Source organism: Alternaria novae-zelandiae (genome assembly GCF_023758075.1).
Source record: "Alternaria novae-zelandiae strain BMP 2774 chromosome Unknown scaffold_14, whole genome shotgun sequence".
Classification (NCBI taxonomy): domain Eukaryota; kingdom Fungi; phylum Ascomycota; class Dothideomycetes; order Pleosporales; family Pleosporaceae; genus Alternaria; species Alternaria novae-zelandiae.
This window is the reverse complement of record NW_026056974.1, coordinates 769855-788132: the sequence shown is the minus strand read 5'-3', so window position 1 is coordinate 788132 and position 18278 is coordinate 769855. Positions and strand designations below refer to the sequence as shown.

At 51.6% G+C, this 18278-nt stretch overlaps 6 protein-coding genes across 6 annotated transcripts; 4 read left to right on the top strand and 2 right to left on the bottom strand.

Moving 5' to 3' along the window:
• Window positions 1–53: 53 nt before the first annotated feature.
• Window positions 54–2045, top strand: J4E88_007118 (uncharacterized protein; the record flags this gene model as incomplete). Its single annotated transcript, XM_049400739.1, has 1 exon — window positions 54–2045. The coding sequence occupies one exon, from the start codon at window positions 54–56 to the stop codon at window positions 2043–2045; it is 1992 nt and encodes a 663-aa protein (XP_049253687.1).
• A 330-nt stretch (window positions 2046–2375) lies between these two features.
• On the top strand, window positions 2376–4076 carry J4E88_007117 (uncharacterized protein; the record flags this gene model as incomplete). Its single annotated transcript, XM_049400738.1, is given in 2 exon segments — window positions 2376–2379; window positions 2398–4076. 2 exon segments carry the CDS (start codon window positions 2376–2378, stop codon window positions 4074–4076), a joined length of 1683 nt encoding a protein of 560 aa, XP_049253686.1.
• Window positions 4077–5018: 942 nt separating this feature from the next.
• J4E88_007116 (uncharacterized protein) lies at window positions 5019–8208 on the top strand (the record flags this gene model as incomplete). Its single annotated transcript, XM_049400737.1, has 2 exons — window positions 5019–6313; window positions 7722–8208. The coding sequence occupies 2 exons, from the start codon at window positions 5019–5021 to the stop codon at window positions 8206–8208; spliced, it is 1782 nt and encodes a 593-aa protein (XP_049253685.1).
• Window positions 8209–8630: 422 nt separating this feature from the next.
• On the bottom strand, window positions 8631–11362 carry J4E88_007115 (uncharacterized protein; the record flags this gene model as incomplete). Its single annotated transcript, XM_049400736.1, has 6 exons — window positions 8631–8726; window positions 8758–9254; window positions 9348–9591; window positions 9964–10675; window positions 10726–10828; window positions 10882–11362. The coding sequence occupies 6 exons, from the start codon at window positions 11360–11362 to the stop codon at window positions 8631–8633; spliced, it is 2133 nt and encodes a 710-aa protein (XP_049253684.1).
• Window positions 11363–12730: 1368 nt separating this feature from the next.
• J4E88_007114 (uncharacterized protein) lies at window positions 12731–14685 on the bottom strand (the record flags this gene model as incomplete). Its single annotated transcript, XM_049400735.1, has 2 exons — window positions 12731–14544; window positions 14607–14685. The coding sequence occupies 2 exons, from the start codon at window positions 14683–14685 to the stop codon at window positions 12731–12733; spliced, it is 1893 nt and encodes a 630-aa protein (XP_049253683.1).
• Window positions 14686–16007: 1322 nt separating this feature from the next.
• On the top strand, window positions 16008–17531 carry J4E88_007113 (uncharacterized protein; the record flags this gene model as incomplete). Its single annotated transcript, XM_049400734.1, has 1 exon — window positions 16008–17531. One exon carries the CDS (start codon window positions 16008–16010, stop codon window positions 17529–17531), a length of 1524 nt encoding a protein of 507 aa, XP_049253682.1.
• Between the last annotated feature and the right edge of the window lie 747 nt (window positions 17532–18278).

Below are 18278 nucleotides of genomic sequence, written 5' to 3'. Positions count from 1 at the left end.
ACGCAGTACCATATAGCGCTTCGCAGGACGACTCAGAAGAAGTGCCTGACACGATGGTGGCGGCGACGAGATCACAAACCAAGGATGCGCCTGGGGCCGCGCAAACAGCTTCATCATCCCTGCTGGTCAACCCAACTGTTCAAGAAAACTGGCCCGCTAATCCGACGACGACGGCAGAGTTCAATGCATGGATGGCTGAGACCAAGGCAGCGTTAGAAAAATGGTTGAGAGAAGCCACGGCCGCGGCCAAAGACCCGGCGATCGAAGAGACCATCGACAACTACAACAAAGAAGCGCTGGAGAGATGGCAACCTTTCGAACGACAAACGGACGTAGAAACAGGCATCATCCATGATGCAGCGCAGCAAGCGGCGATGAAGAGAGCCGTATTGCGCGAAAGGAGAACGCGCGAGAGTATACACGACGAGCACAGGACATGGCGAAAGTTCGTCGAGTACCGATACGCACAGTCTGCTTGGGAAGACTTCCTATACTACCAGAATGTATGGAATAGACGAGGACACGATCCCTGGAAGATATACAGCGTAACAGCTGCCGAGCAAAGATATCAAGAAGCACTAGGATCGCTCAGCGCGAAAGCTCGACAGGACCTGCAAGATCTAGACTCCGACGAAGCTACAGTAGGAAGACCACCGAAAAACCACCAGCCCCAGGATCCAAAGACTCACAAGCCCGGTACCAACAACCAGAACAAGCTCGACCGAACGAAAATCAACGCCTACACCGACGCCTTCCACGACCCTTACATGGTATGGCTAAAACACATGATCGATCTGTACAAAAGTGCGTGTCTCGGATATCGAAAGCGTATATCCGGCGTTGTGGCTCCGGAGAATGCGCATCGGTATAGCCAGCCGCCTCGTGGTACTACACCGACAAGTACGCCGCGCTATCACCACCGCCATCGTCACATTGAAGAAAAGTTTCCGCGTGTGAGACGGCAGCAGATAGATAGGGCTGAAGAGGAAGAGGGGTATCGGACGAAGGCGCAGAGAAGCCGGGATATGCGGCTCGCAAGGAGGGGTAGGATGGAAAAGATTACATGGGGTATTGACGAGAAGGCGTATGAGAAAATGAGAGCCGAGAAGGAGAAGGAATTCAGCCGGAACCCTCTCACTATTAACTTACTACCAGAAGGTCACCAACCCCACCACGGCAGTCTAGAAACAAGTTTCAACTTTCCCACATCCTTCGACTCCCCCGTCGCCACTATTCTCAAGACCACAAAAAGAAGAGACTTCGTCTACGAACCTCTCAGCGACCCCTCATCCCCCAAAAGCCGAAAAACGTTCTTGGGCTACAAGAAAGACGAAAAAGGAGCGCGTATCAAAAAAATCGACAAAAGACCACACTACCAGCGCGAAATCCACATGCGCGAAGGCCTCGTATTCGAACACCAGATGCGTGACGATGGAACGGTAGAAGGACGAGACCGCAACGGCGAATGGATTGGAGATTGGGTACCGGGTCAGATCGCTACGCCTGTTTGGGTTTACGATGATGACGGTAACCGTATCCTTTTACCACCGCGGTATGAATCGAGGAATAGATTTTCTGCTTTCCTGGTCAAGGAATCGCATGTTAGGGAGACGCGGCGCCAGCGACAGCGAGGGGCAGGACGGGAGTATGAGTTATCGGGTGATGAGGATGAGGGATGTGTATCCTCGAATGCCAATTTCTCGAGATCGGGGAATGTTAATCCGGAGTTGTTGGGAAATCCTTGGGCGTACAACCTCGATAGTGACGGAGAAGGGGAGGGTGTTGGTCGTCCTAGTGACAGCGATGACGATGATAGTGACGATGAGGGGGATTTGTTTGCGGAGTCGTATAGAGAGTGTTCGGAGAGCCCTGCGACGAGACAAGCGCGGTTGTTGTTGGAGGATCTGCGGGAGAGGTTTGGTGTGCTTGAGAACTGGACTGTGGAAAGTGTTAGGGGGTTGCAACTGCATGGTGATGATGGTTCTCTGGTTGTTGGAGATGAGGAGATTATAGATTGGTATAAGAGCGATGCGGAGGGGTCGTAGATCGTAGGGTTAATTGATGTTTGCTGTCTCCTTCAAGTCCGAATGACCTGCCTCGCGTGAGCTTGATCAGACTTGATACTCGACTGTCAGCAGCGCACGCCGAACGATGTAGTGAAAGACACGAATCGGTGGCGCTAATCCGTTGCGTGCTCGAAAACTCAAGGTAGCCACCGCGCACTGACCATCACAACAGTGAGTAGTCGATAACTATTTGCTACACGTTAGCAACCACCTACAATCAACTCAATAAAGACAACCAGAAGCCCTTGTTGCACTCTACACACTTCTTGTCATCACGACCCGTTCGAAAACGCTCCTCGCATAGCCAACATGAGTGACATCATCATGCCAGATGTGGCGTCTCCAGAGGAAAGCCGCCCCCAGGACGCATCCAACCCCACCCAAGACGTTCCCAACGAAGCAGCGAGCACTCCATTGAGCATCGAAGATGTGGCCGCCACAGAAGAAAGCCGTCCTCAGGACACCTCCACACCCACTCAAGATGTACCCGATGAGGCAGCGAGCACTCCCCGCAACATCGAAGATGCTGCATCTCCAGAAGAAAGCCGACCCCAGGACGCAGTCGTACTCACCCAAGACGATCCCGATGAAGTAGCGCGCACTCCCCAGAACATCGAAGATGCGGCGTCCTTGAAAGAAAGCGGTTCCCAGGAAGCATCCGCAACAACTGAAGACGTGCCCGATGAGATAGCGCGCACTCCCTGGAGCGTAGACGAGCGCCTTTTCATCGAGTTGCAAGCCGGCTTTGCACTCTACGCCGCCTTCCTGCCCATTTGTACAGTACTTCCGCCGACCGGCCAGAGCTACTACTACGTCTTTCGCCGGTTCTTTAGGTCTGCAGATCAAGATACCTCCGAGACCACTCCCGAACAGGACGCCGCCGCAAGCCCGAGAACCCAAGAAGAGTACCTGCTCAAAAAAAAGGAGCTGGTACACTGGGCGCTGAACAAGACGGATGAATTGGCGCGGAAGGCGATGAAGACCGGAGAGTTCATGAGGGGTAAGATGTGGATAATCGAACAGGAAGTCTTTGATGATTACCGAGAGATTCGCGAAGAGTATGGCCTCGAATTGCCGATCGAAGACCCGAGGCAGACCAAAAAGATTCGCGAATTCCTGTATCGGATCGTTTGCGCAAGGTTCCCGAAGTCGTTGGGACATAGTCCTTCCAGCTCAGATGCGGACGAGGACCGCATTCGTACAGAGTATGCTGACGACGACATGTATGACGGCTCTACTCGTAGCTCTCCTCCTGGGGACGAGTTTGAGACTACAGAGAGCGCTTTGCCGGCGGAGGAAGACGCACCAGCCACGGAGGAGACTACACGACGGACACGTACGAGGGCCAGGAAGCCCACCGCCGCCCCCGACGACAACAACGCATCCCCACCGGTTCGTCAGTCCGGCCGAAAAGTCTTTGTAACCGACAAAGCGAAGAAGGCGCAGACAGGTACGAAGCGCACCAGACGGAACACAGCGGTGGAGAATGAGAGCGAAGACGAGGATGAGGATGGAGAAGAAGACATCGCGGAAGATGAAGAAGAGGACGACGGTGGAGCATCACCGAAGAAGCGCGCGAAGAAGACCATCCAGAAGACCGCCCAGAAGACCACAAAGCCGAAGACCAAGAAGGGTCATGGACCGAACCGCAAGCAGAACGATCACTGGACGAAGGAAGAGCGCGAGGTCATCATAGCACTCTTCAACAAGATTATAGCCGAGAAGGGCCTTATTTACTGGGCGGACAACATCAGTGCCCTCTTTTACGAGGCCACTGACGCGGTGAACGCACATAGGGCCCTGGATAAGGCCACATATCCTGGTGATCCTCGCGGCATGGATGGTGTGCGCACTCAGGTTCACAAGAAGGCTGCTTATAAGCGCATTAAAGCGCAAGCTGACGCACTGAGGACTAGGAAGGCCAATCCGAAGAAGACGGTGACAGAGGCAGAGCTGAAACCGCGAGATGTGTTCAAGGCGGCGGATCTCGAGCCCGGCAAGGGCAAGTGATGAGGACAAGGAGTGAAATTTGAGTGGAGAGGGTGGTGGCGCTGCTTCTAGCGGCTTTCGATGAAAGGGTGTAACATGGGTGATCTCGGGATACTTGTCCGTCGGGGTGACATCAAGTCATCGGCTATCGCCGATGAGCTGGAAGGTGCGGACTGGAGGTAGTGCTGCAGGTTGGACAGCGTGTGAGTGACATCGCGAGATACAGACGCTCTGCACTGCCTTTGTGTCGTCGCACTTTCCTATTGCAATGAAAAGATGAAAGATATATACCCAAATGTGCTGGTTGTGCTTACTGAGTGTCTTCACGACACGCGCCGACTTATACGAATGGATGGCGTTTGCATACAGATATTGTGTCTGTCCACGCGGTTCGTGCGTGTGTGTGATGATAGTCAGGTGGGTAAGTGTATGTGAGGAGGTGATGATGTGACGATGGAAGACGACAAAGCTGGGCGCCGAGGTGAGGCTGAGGTTTGCAGCTAGCACGTCATGACGTCACTGCCGACGCGTCGACCCCAGGGAACTTCCTTCCCGAACGCGATACATATTCTTGAACATCCTTCTACATCACGTCGCAATGCTTTCATATTCTCTAAGTCCATCAAAGGAGCGGTCGAGGGATGTGCGACAGGGTGCACACACACACGCACTGCCATCTCTGGGCAGTACTACTGCTACTGCGTCTATTCCAGCCTGAGCGTCACTGATCTGACCCGTCGATTTCACGAGACGTTCTCGCGACGAATACGCAAACAATGAGCATGTAGGCGTGGCTCGCGAGATGATATACTGAAGAGGGTCATGCATCGATATCAAGACGCGTGAAAGGCATCGCGTGTCGCTTGCTAGTGGACACGCGTGATGGAGGTCGATGTCCATTCAAGTATAAAGACTGGTGTCATCGAATAAGTTACTGACAGACTGTCGTTACTTCACAGTATCATGGCTTCAAAGTATCACTACGAACACGCAAGATTACTCTACGCCCGTCTCAAGGCTGAAGCCGGCGACTACCCGCACTGGAATGGATTACACATCTACGACATGATCAAGGAGGGTGTTAGCGACGAACACATCAAAGCCGAGTGGAGTGGCACTGTGTTGGTGTATCAAGACTCATCGGGCGGAGCGGCAGACGTCTTTTCGCGCTTGAGTCGTTTCGGTGTTACTCGTCATGGCATTGACCAAAATTCTGTCGCAGAATGGATGGAAGATGGGATGTCAGAACGAACCATCGCCTTGCAGTACCTTCTTCACGCACTGGAGCCAACTACCGAGGATACAAAGGCATGCTTAGCTGAGCTCCAACGTCAAATGGGCCCTTGTCCATTGATGACGGAAGAGTACATCCTCGGATGCATGAAAGACCGTACCCTTGGCGAAGACCTTGCTATGGAGTATGCAAAGCGCCGACAAGAAGCGCAACTGGCAGATCAAACAGACGTCCCAGGACCAATGTCCGACGAGGACTTATGGCTCGAGCTGCATTACGGTCTTCTATACGCTACCACGAAACTTCCGTCGGAGCCCGTCGTTTTGCGGCATCCACGGCACTCCGTGCATCAATACAAGATGTACTTTAACGACGGGCCTGGTATTGACGATGGCCTCTTCAACGCCAAGACGAGAAGATTGGCCAGAGACACGGTCATGAGGCTAGATTGGCGACTGGACCCATTCATCAAAGCAGGCGGTCACCCAATAGCCTTGCGAACAACCGTTACGTCGGATCATCTGGCCGCATACCGGAAGATACGTAAAGATATCATAGGTGATGAGAGCAACACAGATGTGGAGAGTCATAGCGAGCGCTTGCAATTCCTCATGGGCCTAGCGGCAAAGTTACATCCAAATCTAGCCTCACCGCCTATGCAGTCTACTGATGTGGTAGCACCAGTGGAAGCGTTCTCCAAAAGCCTCTGGACCGAAATGGAACGTCACGCCCTCTGGCGCGCCATCAACAAGTGGTGCAAGGATAATGGTGTAGATCGATTCGAAACAGGCAACATAGGCATGGTCACATGTCAGACTTTTGCTGACGAGATCAAAGCAGATTGCACGGCCAGAGGCACCGAATCAGTGCGCAGTGCAGAGAGCGTCCAAAGCCAAGTAAAAGACGCGATGCGGAGGGCCAAGGCGGTAGCGAACAAGCCGATCACGGAGCTGGCCTTGCGTGCAAGGGCAATGAAAAAGAAACTCATCGACAAAGGCGTCGACTCTGTTCCAAAGAGCGAAAGGTTTCTAAAAGCAGCTATTAATATTCTAAGCTCTTGTGTTAACAATACTTCTCTTTTTATAAAAAAACCTAATTATATAAGTATATATAAATTTTAGAAGTTATAAGTTACTTATTATAATAAGTTATTAAGTATATTATAAAATAAAAGTAATAGTTCTAAAGTATAACTTTACGTATATAGTAACTATATAAGTTAGAAGTAAAGTATATAAAGTAACTACTTTAGTATTATTATTACTTATATAATATATATATACTATAGTACTTCTTTTTACTTTTATTACTTTTAAAATCTTAATTTAACTATATATTTTTATTAATATTAAATACTACTAGCTTTTACTTACTAATATAGTAAAAGTAACTTACTACTAAGTAGCTATATAAGCTAAGTATTATTAAGTAATATTTATAAATATAATTTTATATATTTAATAAAGTATTAAGTTATATAAGTTCTACTTTAAGCGCCTACTTAGTACGTAATATAATATAACTTATAATAAGTATATACTAATAGTATATAAGTCTATACTAAGTAAGTAAATACTTTTTTTATACTAAAATAGCTATAGTAAATATACTACTTATTTATTTAAGTTAGCTAAGTTACTAGCTCTTTTAAGTAAAAACTACTTTTTTTACTTAAAGTAATATTAGTAGTAATATAAAATAGTAGAAGTATACTAATATACTTTTTACTTTTTATAATATATAAGTTAAAATATAAGTTAGTATTTAAGCTATTTTAAATAGTAAGAATAAGTATAAAACTTTATACTAGAGTAAATAAAATATATTATAAAATATATAATTATATAGGTAATAATAGCTGCAGGTAAAACACAAGGGATTAATATTCTAGGGGACAATAAGTTAGACACTAATTAGACGGGTTCTGCAAATGTTCAGGATGAGAGAGATGTTCGGATCAGGTTAGCTAGATGTTAGCTACAACGAAATCTAGCCTTCCTTCATGGCCTAGCACTGAGTTTACAGAGTGAGTCTCACAGTGTTATGCCGAGCAAATTACGAGGATGCTGCGAACAATGTGAGATGGCGGCAACGTAGTGGCAGGACAGGCAATCTTCACGTGGTTCCGCGCGATTGTTATAGCCCAGCGTGACTTGGTCATAAGACCATCTTGATACCGTCCCTCGCAAACACCCTGGCGTATAAAGAAGTAGGCCAGTATAGCGTTACCTTCAATCAGTACACGAAGTTATCACCATGACCGACAACCTCGCTACCTCAGCCACCCCGACCACCCAATGGAACGCGGATCAGCGTGCGTGGATTCAACTTTACTACAAACTCTTGTTGCAAAGCCGACGCCAATACCGATCCTTCCCGGTCTGTACTAGTGATAGCGTAGCTGCAATTGCTCATCGAATGTTCTACCGCAGCCCTGAAGAGAGGCAAAATGGCATCCATCTACACTCTGTAGAAGACGAAGCGATCTACAAGGCCTCGTTCATTCGCTACCGGAACGCCGCGATGCCGAATCTACTGTCTCATATTGTGCAACTCTGCGAGAATACTACCGAGTTGGACTCTCGTTGCAGCGTACCTCAGGTCTTCATCAACAGGCCCATGCTAGACGAATACATCAGGATCAGCGGGACGTATGCAGGTGGCCTAGAAACCGATACTCCACAGCCTTGGGAGTCGCAGACTGCTCTCTGGGAGTTCATCTCAAAGGCAGTAAGCGAGAAGTTCATTCATCGTGGGGTTCTGCGCAGCCAGGATACTGTTGTGCAGTCGTTCGATCGAGTCACTCTGGGCAGCGGAAATTTCCCAACACCGCCCTCCGACGACGAGCGCGCAGAGTTGATGCTGTTTCAGCGACTCATTCAGCGTCGACTGGCTGGAGCAGACGATGGCACAGCGTAGGGGCCATAGATGCTCGATCCATGTGGACACCCAACATGCTGTGGTCTCGTTTCAGCATCTCGCATGGAAGGAAGTTCAATCTCAGGCAATCCATACACCATATTCACTTCATAGTCATCCAAAATATCGCTTTTGTGGCCCAACACTGTGTACGCGACGAGTCTTCAGTATTCTCATAGGGCCCGATCCCCACATGCTTTTGATATGTGCATTCTATCTACGGGCGAAATAAAAGTTGACAGCATGATCGTGTTTGGAGCACTCTACCTCGAAGCGTATACATGAAATCCCTCCCGCAGGTGATACATGACGACTTCACAATCTTCACCTTATCCAGTAGGCTGCATCTTGCCATGTCGTGACCGATGATGCAACCGAGCCCTGACCGTACCAACATAGGACCGGGTTCCCGTTGTGAATAATCAATTTAGCGCATGGACAGCCTTTGCGCTGACATAGGCCGCAAGCTTCATACTCGCCAGTCTGATGTGGAGCCCTTGATACATTGCCTCTTGCAACTACAATGGTCTGTACGCATCCTTTCCCCACGTTCGCCAGCCGGTTACTCTCGCTGACCATAGTGGCATAGGTATTGTGGTGGGTGGCCTCGGCTGCGTCATATTGGGCGTCGTTGCTGGCGCTGAAATAGTATTGGAACCTTTCTCCGACTTCTTGTTGGGCGTTGGGAGACAACTCGTAGAGCGTATGATAGCTGATTCCGCCTGCGCCCGAGACGCAGAACAACCAAGGTATTTCGTCGGCAGAGAGAAGAGGGGGCTTTTTCTGGGTGGACGACGAGGTTCTCTTCCGTTTGTTCTGTCGCAGTAGCCGTAATTGGTCTTGGGCGAGCTCGTGCGCTGTACGAGCAGCACGTACTTCCTCGTGCAGACGACTAGCAATGACCCCATGCTCCTCTTGCATCTTCGCTATCTCCGCGGCGTGCTCTAGATTTCTAGTTCGCAGCTCTTCCTCTGCTTTGAAGAATGCGATGCGTAACCCGGCTTGTGCGGTGTCCACGTCGGGATCGGTCTTGGGTCGTACAGATCCTGCGAACAAAGCGTTAGTTACCATGCTCAACGTAAGTTCATACTTCTGGATTAAGGCGTAAAATAATGCCATTAATCTCTTTGGATACCTACCTGCAGAATAGAGTTGTCCGTCAAGTTGAGCGATCTTGATATCTTTCGCCTTGCATGTCTGGCAAAGCTCTTCCTTCTTCTTCTCTTGGTCCTTCAAGGCCGTGATGTCTTCTTTGAGGGCATCGTTTTCCTCCCACAGGCGTCCGATCTTGACGTACAGATTGTTCAGTTTTCGCTTCTGTTCGTCAACGGCGCTGAGAGCAGTATCGCGCTCACGCTGAAGTCGAGACTCGCTCTCGTTGACCTGGCTCACTAGGTCCATCAGACTTTGTGAATATGGTGGGGATGGTGAGAGACAGTGAGTAGTAACAAGGGTGTCGCGGCATAGATCTCGCGTCTCAATATGACGGCGGTGGGGGTGCGACGCGTGCGCTTCGGGAAAGAGCAGGCGCGCGTAATCACGTGCGTGTTAGTCAGCGCAGGTTCAGAGACCTTGCATGAACGGAACTGCGGCTTGGATCGATGGGATGATATCAGAATAGTCGAGGATGCAATATCTAGTCACTTGCTTCTCCCATTGATGTTCCACTAGTACTATCACGAACTACCACAGCTTCCATGAGCTCCGTGCTTCAACAGTACTGTTGCAAGGGACTGTGCCGTTGCCTGAGCTTACAACACCCTTGCTCTGGATTCCAGTACCCTCGCTCGTGCTTTCGGTACCGTTGCTCGGGCTGCCTGCGGTAGTCACCCTGCTGTTACCATTGAACGCAAGTAGGTTCACCGAGCCCATGGGGTCCGTCACGACATTGGGTGTAGCTAGCGCATACACCCTCGCCTTGACATCGGCAGCAGTTGACGGCCCTTCAAGACCGCGCAGATACGAGACCAAGCCCGCTACGTGAGGAGACGCCATGGAAGTACCGGTCAGCGTCCTCGTCTCTGAGTCGCCCAGGTTGGATGCCGATACAATGTTCGTTCCAGCAGCAAAGATGTCGACCGCAGCGCCGTAGTTGGAGCCTCCACCGCCGCTGTGCCTCTTGTTGGTGATTTCGATGTTTCCAACACAGATAACTTCAGGGGAGCGAGCTGGCGAGCTGTTGATAGCAGGGGAATCCTCGTTTCCTGCCGATGTTACGACGAGAACGCCTTTCTTCCATGCTGCAGTAATGGCGGCATCCCATGTTGTTGACGCGGAAGAGCCAAGCGAGACGTTGATGACGGCGGTGTTTTGGCGGCCCTTGGACACAATGTCGTTGACCGTCCAGTCAAATCCGGCGAAGACATCTGATGCGCTTCCAGTGTCACTGTCCAAGACCTTCACGCCGATAATGTTGGTCTTCTTAGCAACACCGTACTTGGCGCCACCCACGGTTCCAGCTACATGCCTAGGACTTGTCAGGGTGTGAAAATGAATGTTTTGGACGGTATGACTTACGTTCCATGGCCTTCGTTGTCGGCGTCGGCGGTGCCTCTCACGGCATTGTAGCCCCAAGTTGCTCGTCCCTCGAAGTCGCTATGACTGATACGAACACCGGTGTCTTGAAGATGATGTCAACACCGAGTCAATATTGTCATCGGTTTCGTGACTTACCCATAACGTAAGAGAAGGTGCCTTTGCCCGCAGAGTCATCATACACATATGAAGTGGCTCCTGCTTTGCGGGAAGAGATGCTGGCTAGACCCCACGGTGCGTTCGCTTGAGTAACCACCGCGTTGATCCTCACGATAAAGTCCGGTTCAATGGTGAGGACCTCAGGGAGAGCCTTCAGCTCTTCAACGGTCGCCTCATCGAACGACCCAGCGTAGGCTTTGAAGTCGCCAAACCCGTACTCGCGGTCCACTGGAGCACCAACGGGACCATCGTCGCCTCGTCGAGCCAGGTTGCGGGCATGTATGCTGCGCACAGTGTTGTGGTGGGCTGCGATGGATGCAACGTCGGTATCAGGCTTCAGCTGAACGATGTATTTTCCGGGGATGATCTCGTTGGCTGGAGGCGCCACGACGGGAGCAGCTTGGGCCAGGAAAGGGGCTGCAGCTGCAGCGAGCGCGGTGATGCGGGTGAAGAACTGCATTCTGCCTGTGGATCGTGGGTGCGGCATGTGGAAATCAAGGTCGATTTGCCTACTACTGCTGGACTACGTGCGCTTTTTGACTTGCTCCATCTTCGTCGCGTAGGTTACGATACGAGTAATCGTTAATCCAAGCATCGCGCTTTTCTTGACTACTGCCTGTTTGGGCTCAGCTCCCGTAATGCAGTTCGTATAAGAGGCGATGCCGGTAGCGGTAGATGGGAATGTTCCGACTCATGGTCGGCCAAGACGGTCGCGCCAGGGGTAATTTTGGAAACGGGATGGAAAACAACCCTGTTCTTCCGGCCAGCGCTTTCCAATTCGAGCGTGACTACCGGGCGCGAAGCGATGAACACGGGATCCGGCGTCGTATTCTGTGGATAGATCCCACATCGGAATGCACTCCGCAAAATCGGGCCTTGTAGAATCAATGCCATTGTTCGCGACAACAGAACAGGCAGGTTCCAAGAGTCTGTATATTGCGAAAGGCTCGAAAACATGGGGAGAGATAAGGCTCAGTCTGGGCAATAGAGCACTATCAAGGGTAAAGGGCAGTTGATGATGCAAAACGCTGTTCAGAGTGGTGGACTTTTCGGAGAGAACAGTCTGCGGTGCATTTGAAGCCGTATTGCATCAGCCAAACAGAGGCAACGAGAGGGAGACCGTCCAGTCAAGAGATAACAGCGTGATCTATTGACGACTTGAATTGCGTGATGCCCAAGTGGTCTCGTACTGGAAGACTCAGCCGGGCGGGCGGTCCCGAGATCTTGAGCGGCTTGCGGCAGATATCGGCGCGACTACGGAAGTAGATAGCAGAGACTATCAGTCCAATCCATTGAGCTGGTTGATGATCTGACACCGAACAGTCGCTGCTTCGTGCTACCTGTGTTAGCTGGTCCGCGATGGGCTGGCTGTGGTCGATGCATAATGTGTGTAGATGATGGGCATGCGGGTGGAAAGGAGTAGCGAGAAAGCCGCTCCGGTCGAGAACAGGCTAGACTGGTCGCGCTAGATGACTCAGCAACTCCCGAGGTCCCTCGCGCGAGGATGGCGCGTAGAAGCTGTTGCAAACTTCAACACCACAGAACAGTGGTCACGCATCGTGGGGGACTGCATCAACCTGTATATCTACATGTCTTTGCTGAGATGCCACGGTAACTTGCGACAGCGCCATGAACAGATGGAACGGATGGACTGCCTAGGTATACAAGAAGTCCAATTCCCTTCCGCCTGCTAACCTTAATTCGCCTCTACGCTGTGTCATTTCCACGAAAATTGCTGATGATAACGCCGAAACCTTCCATCTCTACCTGGGCCGAAATCTTGCTGGCTCTTTCTCATACCATTCCGCCTCTCACAAAAGAACAAGTTCTAGTCATTCTCCTCAACTAATTCTTCCTCATCATCATCGCCAAACTCGAAGATCATGTCAACTTCGCGGTTGATGTCCTCATCGTCGTCAGCCGTCTCATCGACTTCCTTAGCAGCATACGCTTCATTACGAGCATCCATCTCGGCCTTGGTAAGATGCGCGTCTCTTCCAGGTTGTATCCTGCCTTTGGCACTGAGCCGAGGACGTTTGTCAGACTTGCGCGGGGAAGAGGGTAGCAAATCTTCGTCAGAGCCGGATTCGATGGTAGTGTCGTCGTCGTCGGAATCAAGCTTACGCTTCTTGCCGGATTTGTGGTGTTCGGACGATGTCTGCGGGTTCGCCTTTGCCAAGAAGTCTGCAACGTCGATAGCCTGGTCAGGGTACCGCTCGTCGTCCGGGATGCTTTCACCGGCTTCAATAAGCGCAGCCAGCTTCTGGCCCTTGATGTATAACATGCCTAGGGGCTCGTTGGGTTTATTGGTGATCTGCTGTCTTGCCCAACCACTGACCGAGTCAACTGAACGCAGAAAACCTGTCTTTGCCACAAGGGTAGCCTGGAGATCCTCCCTCCCACTCTCCATGACCCGAGGTAGGAGCTTGTTCACGCCGTTCTTCTTGACCCAAGTGTTCACCCACTCGTAAACGATGGCACGCTCATCATCGGTCCAGGGATCGCGCATCTTGGTCGTCTCACCAGTGTCGCGATTGCGCCATTGCGAGAGCTTCTTGCGGTACTTCAAAACCGAAGTATCGTCATTCAGATCGATTTGGTCAAGGTGGTCGAGGTCGACGAGGTGTTCGTGGATGTACGCATTCGTGGCTGTGTCGAAGACCATGAACTTGAAGGTAGGTGCCCAGCTTGTCTCGCCGCGCGTCCAGGTCTTTCCGTCATCTGATCTCTGCCAATACGTGTTTTTCTGCTTGTTCGGGATCGTGACGGTCGTGGGATCGGGTATCAGATACTTGGGACGAGTCTTGTCGCGCCACATGCTGGTCAACTCGTCTTTACTGTACTTGGTGGCGATTTCTGGGATGACGTCCATTTGCGCGAAGACGTTCCCGAGCGGGGTGTTCATACGGTGATACACTCGAATTTGGTCGCGGTTGTCCATCACGCGCATGAACTCTTCGGCATCGAGCCGCGCCGTCTGATTGAACACCGGCTTGGGTGACGTGTGTTGCCAATCGTCGAAGTTATACTGTAGTGTGAAAATCGACTCGAACACCGGAATCACCTTACTGAACTTTGTCGGGTTTGTCCAAGGGTCGACATCAGGGTCAATGCCCTTTTTTCTGGCCTTCTCCACCCACGCACCGTACATGTCTACCAGATTCTTGGCCAAGAATAGCTGCGAGAGCGATCGATGCTCCGGGTTCCTGTCTCCATGTACGCGGTTCTTGGGCTCCGTGTTCAGGTTCTCGCGCGACTGCTTCTTGACCGCAGCTGTCAAATTGGGGACGAGCTCGTCACACAAGTTTTGGTAACGCTGAAGCCGCTCGGATCGCTGACTTTCGACGGACCAGTGTGTTGCGACACCTTCGTCGGTGATATCTCCAGCCAGAAAGGCGTCGAGCTGTCGAACTTGAGCCTGCATGTCCAAGTCAACTACTGGCTGCGAAGAATGTCGTGTCAACGCCAGTAGAGCCGAGTATGTCAGGAGAACGTGTAGTTTCTCTGGCCCCAAGGGTAAGATCGGCGATGTTGGTAGCGGTGCCATCTCGTCTTCGTTGCTGCAATCTGGAGCCGTGTCTCTGGTATTCGCCCGATCGCTGTTACGGTGTGCTTCCGTGGTGATGGGCGCAAGCGGCGTGTCTAGAGTGTAGAGCGTCAATGTTTATTGCACATATTATCAATATCTACGCGACTATACTCACAACTATCGCTAGTTTTGTTGGTGCTGTCGCCAGTCGCGGGGTGGGTCGCATCAGCTCGCTTGCCTTTGTCGCTCTCCATTGTGTAATTGCTATCCATGTTTGCAAAGCCTCGCGCAGATTTCTCAATGCCACACGGAACGTTGCATGCGCGGATTTTGGCTTGGATGGGGGACCAGCTAGTAACAGTGCGCTCCAAAAGCTTTGGCGATCGAAAGTGAAGAGGTCTTGCTCGCGGGTGAGCAAATCGATAGTGACGCGAGCATGTTATGACGCGCTAGTCAAACAGCGAGGTCACACAGCTCTAAAGAACGAGCCTCATTGTTAGTCACTGAGTATTGATGTGATGAATACAGCAGTGTCAGCAAAGACGCCCATAGGACAGACTGTCGCGAGGATAATGTTGAACCAGTGAACACTAAGCGTGCTTTGTTCTCCGCAAGATAGGCTTGAAGTCGATTATGGCCTCCTGAGCCCCCACCATATCGGTTTGGCGTGCTTGACTGGGCTCAATTTGGACGTTGCTATCTCGAGGGCGCGTCGCCATTAAGTAAATTCTGCCATTGCGGCTGTCGCTTGAAAGAACCCGAGGCCAGACGAAGTCTTGGATACTGATTCGAGGAGGTACTCGGCGTCTTCGCTTACGCTGGCCAGCAGTAACTAGACAGATACCAAACTGTCTTTCATCCACTGACTTCGGTCAATGCGCGGATGTACAGCGCAGCTTCGATCGTCTCAGCCGACATCAGACGGTTTTCCAAAACTCTGTATCCTCGTGACTATCTGGCGCGTCGGCCATAGAAACAATAGCTGCTCTCATGCGCAGGAACAGAATTGTTCTAATATCTCAGAGACTGCCCGGTTCATCAGAGTCGAAACACCAGAAGTGAATGAGCCTCTTGAGGCCTTTCTTCTAGGCAGTGACGCGCGCACTGTCCCAATTTGTTAAGCCTTGTTTTGAAATCTTGAGTTTTCCCCTTCCTTGGCGTATATCTTGCTCAGTTCAGTCCGCGACCAACCGCGCCACCGTCACCACACCTTGAAGTCTCTACTCTGAGAATTGGAAGGACTTGGTCATAGCAGCCTTTTCGATCTGGCGCGCGCTCCGGGCTGTAACGCGTGATATCTGCGCAGCTGACTTCGCAACTGTACCCCGCAAACATAGTCGACATCGCGCCGTAAGTTTAGAAATACTGAACTCCCGTACGCAGTAACACCGCAGCACCGTTGGAGTCGTCTCATCTGTCCAATCCGGCATTTGAAGCGCATCGACTAACGATTTCTCTGAAGGGCTTTTCCACCTCTTGCCACGGCTTTTCTCAATCCAGCGCATACTCCTACGCTCCCAATACATATCTTACACGCATCCTATCGACCTTCACGAGAGGACAAGGACGGAAGAAGATGCCGCCCCACCTGATCGGTAGCCTGGCCCGCGAGATTCCCAGCGCGGAGGAGGTGCCAACACCCCAGACCAAGGCCAAGGTCAAGGTGCCCGCCAGCAGCCCGCCGGAACACCTTTCGTATACGGATTCCCTCCCCGTTGACGAAGACAGCGATGGCGAATTGTCGGACGACCCTGCGCCCTACGCCGGCCGAGAGCTAGTCAACAAGGAGCTCACACCGAAAGAGACGTTCACGCCCCACGACACTGATCCCACCAAGATCGAGGCGACATTCAAGATCCAAATGCCCGACGGCAAGAGCTGGTTCACCCAGAAGAACATAATCCCGGAGAAGCGCGAATCCGCCGACCGGGACTTGTACGAAGCCGATGACTGCATCTTCTTCCCTGACCTCGAGAGCTGCAAGGTTCCCAAGAAGGACAAGGAGAAGAAGAACAACCCTGTGGTAGAGTGGAACAAGGTTAGCGAGAACCGTTGGGAGCGGACCTTCAAGGGCATCAATGAGGTCTTCACCCCAAGCATCGCCCTCCGCCGCTTCAACGCCCGTACCCGCGCATATGAACACGTCCACGTTAACCAGTCGAAACTCGCCAACATTGACCCAAACGACAAGAAATGGAAAGACGCATACAACAAGTGGATCGACCAGATCTCGCGCCGGTCCAACGCCGCCTACGAGAAGAAGAAGAACCGTGACCACTGGACCGTCCCAGAGATCTGCGCCATGTACACTGGCATCAACGACTTCGTTCACACCAAAGGTTTTGACGCGTACGACACCATTACCACCGCCGACTTGTCCAAGATCGTCGAAGCCATCAACAAGGCTGGTGTGAAGAACCGTGGTCTGGACGCCCTTCGAGGTCAGATCACGTCGGCTCATGCGACGAAGAACAAAACGATGGCGTATCTTCGTGAGCACGCCCGAGACTTTCGACTGCTGGTTGAAGCCGGTGGTGTAGTGGGCGTTGAGGAGCGGTACCCTAAGCACATGATTCCTCTCTCAGAGTTTCCAGTTGAGAAGCGTGCCAACCACCGAAAGGGTACTGGCAAACCCAAGGTATACAAGCCCAAGTTCCGATCTGTGAACACACAGACTGGCGATGACAAAGTGGTCCACGAAGACTACGACAGTGCCGGCATTACTTCGACTACAAGGAAGATCTCCAAGAAGCGCAAGCGCGATGCACCGGCATCCGACGGCGACGAAGTCGAGGATCAGACTGAGCTTCCTGCTGACGAGAGTGACGAAGAGGAAGTCGAGCATGGCTACGGCAGCGACGCTGGCGAAACTTCGGACGAGGAGGAAAACGGTAGTGAGATCGAGCACTTGAAGGAGGCAGAGGATTTGGAGGAGACCGCAGACGTGAAGGCCGAGGATATGGAGGTCGAGGACAAGAAGCCTAAGGTCGTGAAGGCAGCGGGTGCAGAGGCCGACGCCCTTCCACCAGCCAAGAAGCCACGTGTGACTGACCACGCCATTGAGCTCGCCCGCCAGATGCTCGAGGACGATTCTGATTAGTAGCTGACCGGTACACCTGATACAGTCGAGATCAAGATAACGGCCCGAGACTGGTGTGGCGAAGCGCGGTAAAAGTTCGATGCGGGCGTTGAAGCTAGAGGAAGGTACAAACGACGTTGTCGAATATTGAGTAAACGCACAGCAACAAAGCGGCTTCAGCACTAGCGACTGTTGGGAACGAGCGTACACATGGATAGCATACTGTAGGCGTAGAATGGATGAGAGTAAAACTCTGCATGGCCCTTGTTCATGAATATGCGTGTCGCTGGAGTGTTTCCTGTCTTTCGCGCTCGAGCCTGAGCGGTCTTTTCGCGAAGGTAACCTTGGTTATGTACATTGGGGGAGAGATATGTCGCTGGAGTGAGACTATGCTTTTAACGGTAAGAGACACAATAGTCTGCGAATGACTGTATCGAGAGCCAGGTGAGGTAGACGGAGAGTGGTAAGGAGTCAGGATTGACGAGAAGAACGCCTGTGACGATGGCATGGCCGCGCGTCGCAGGATGGAAGGCGCAAACGATTGCATTATACTACATACGTAATCAAGGTGGGGTTTGCAGCGCTAAACAACATATCGCAATTGAGTTCCTCAGGAGTAATCAACACGGTAGATGGCATGGATGAAGATGATGGGTATTGATGGCATGCGAAGGGGTAGTTGAGAATGAAAGGAGGTGCGAAGGAGATACGGCAGGCGCGACGAGCCTGCCCCGCAGCATCGCCCACAAAAGCACACTAACCGCAGAG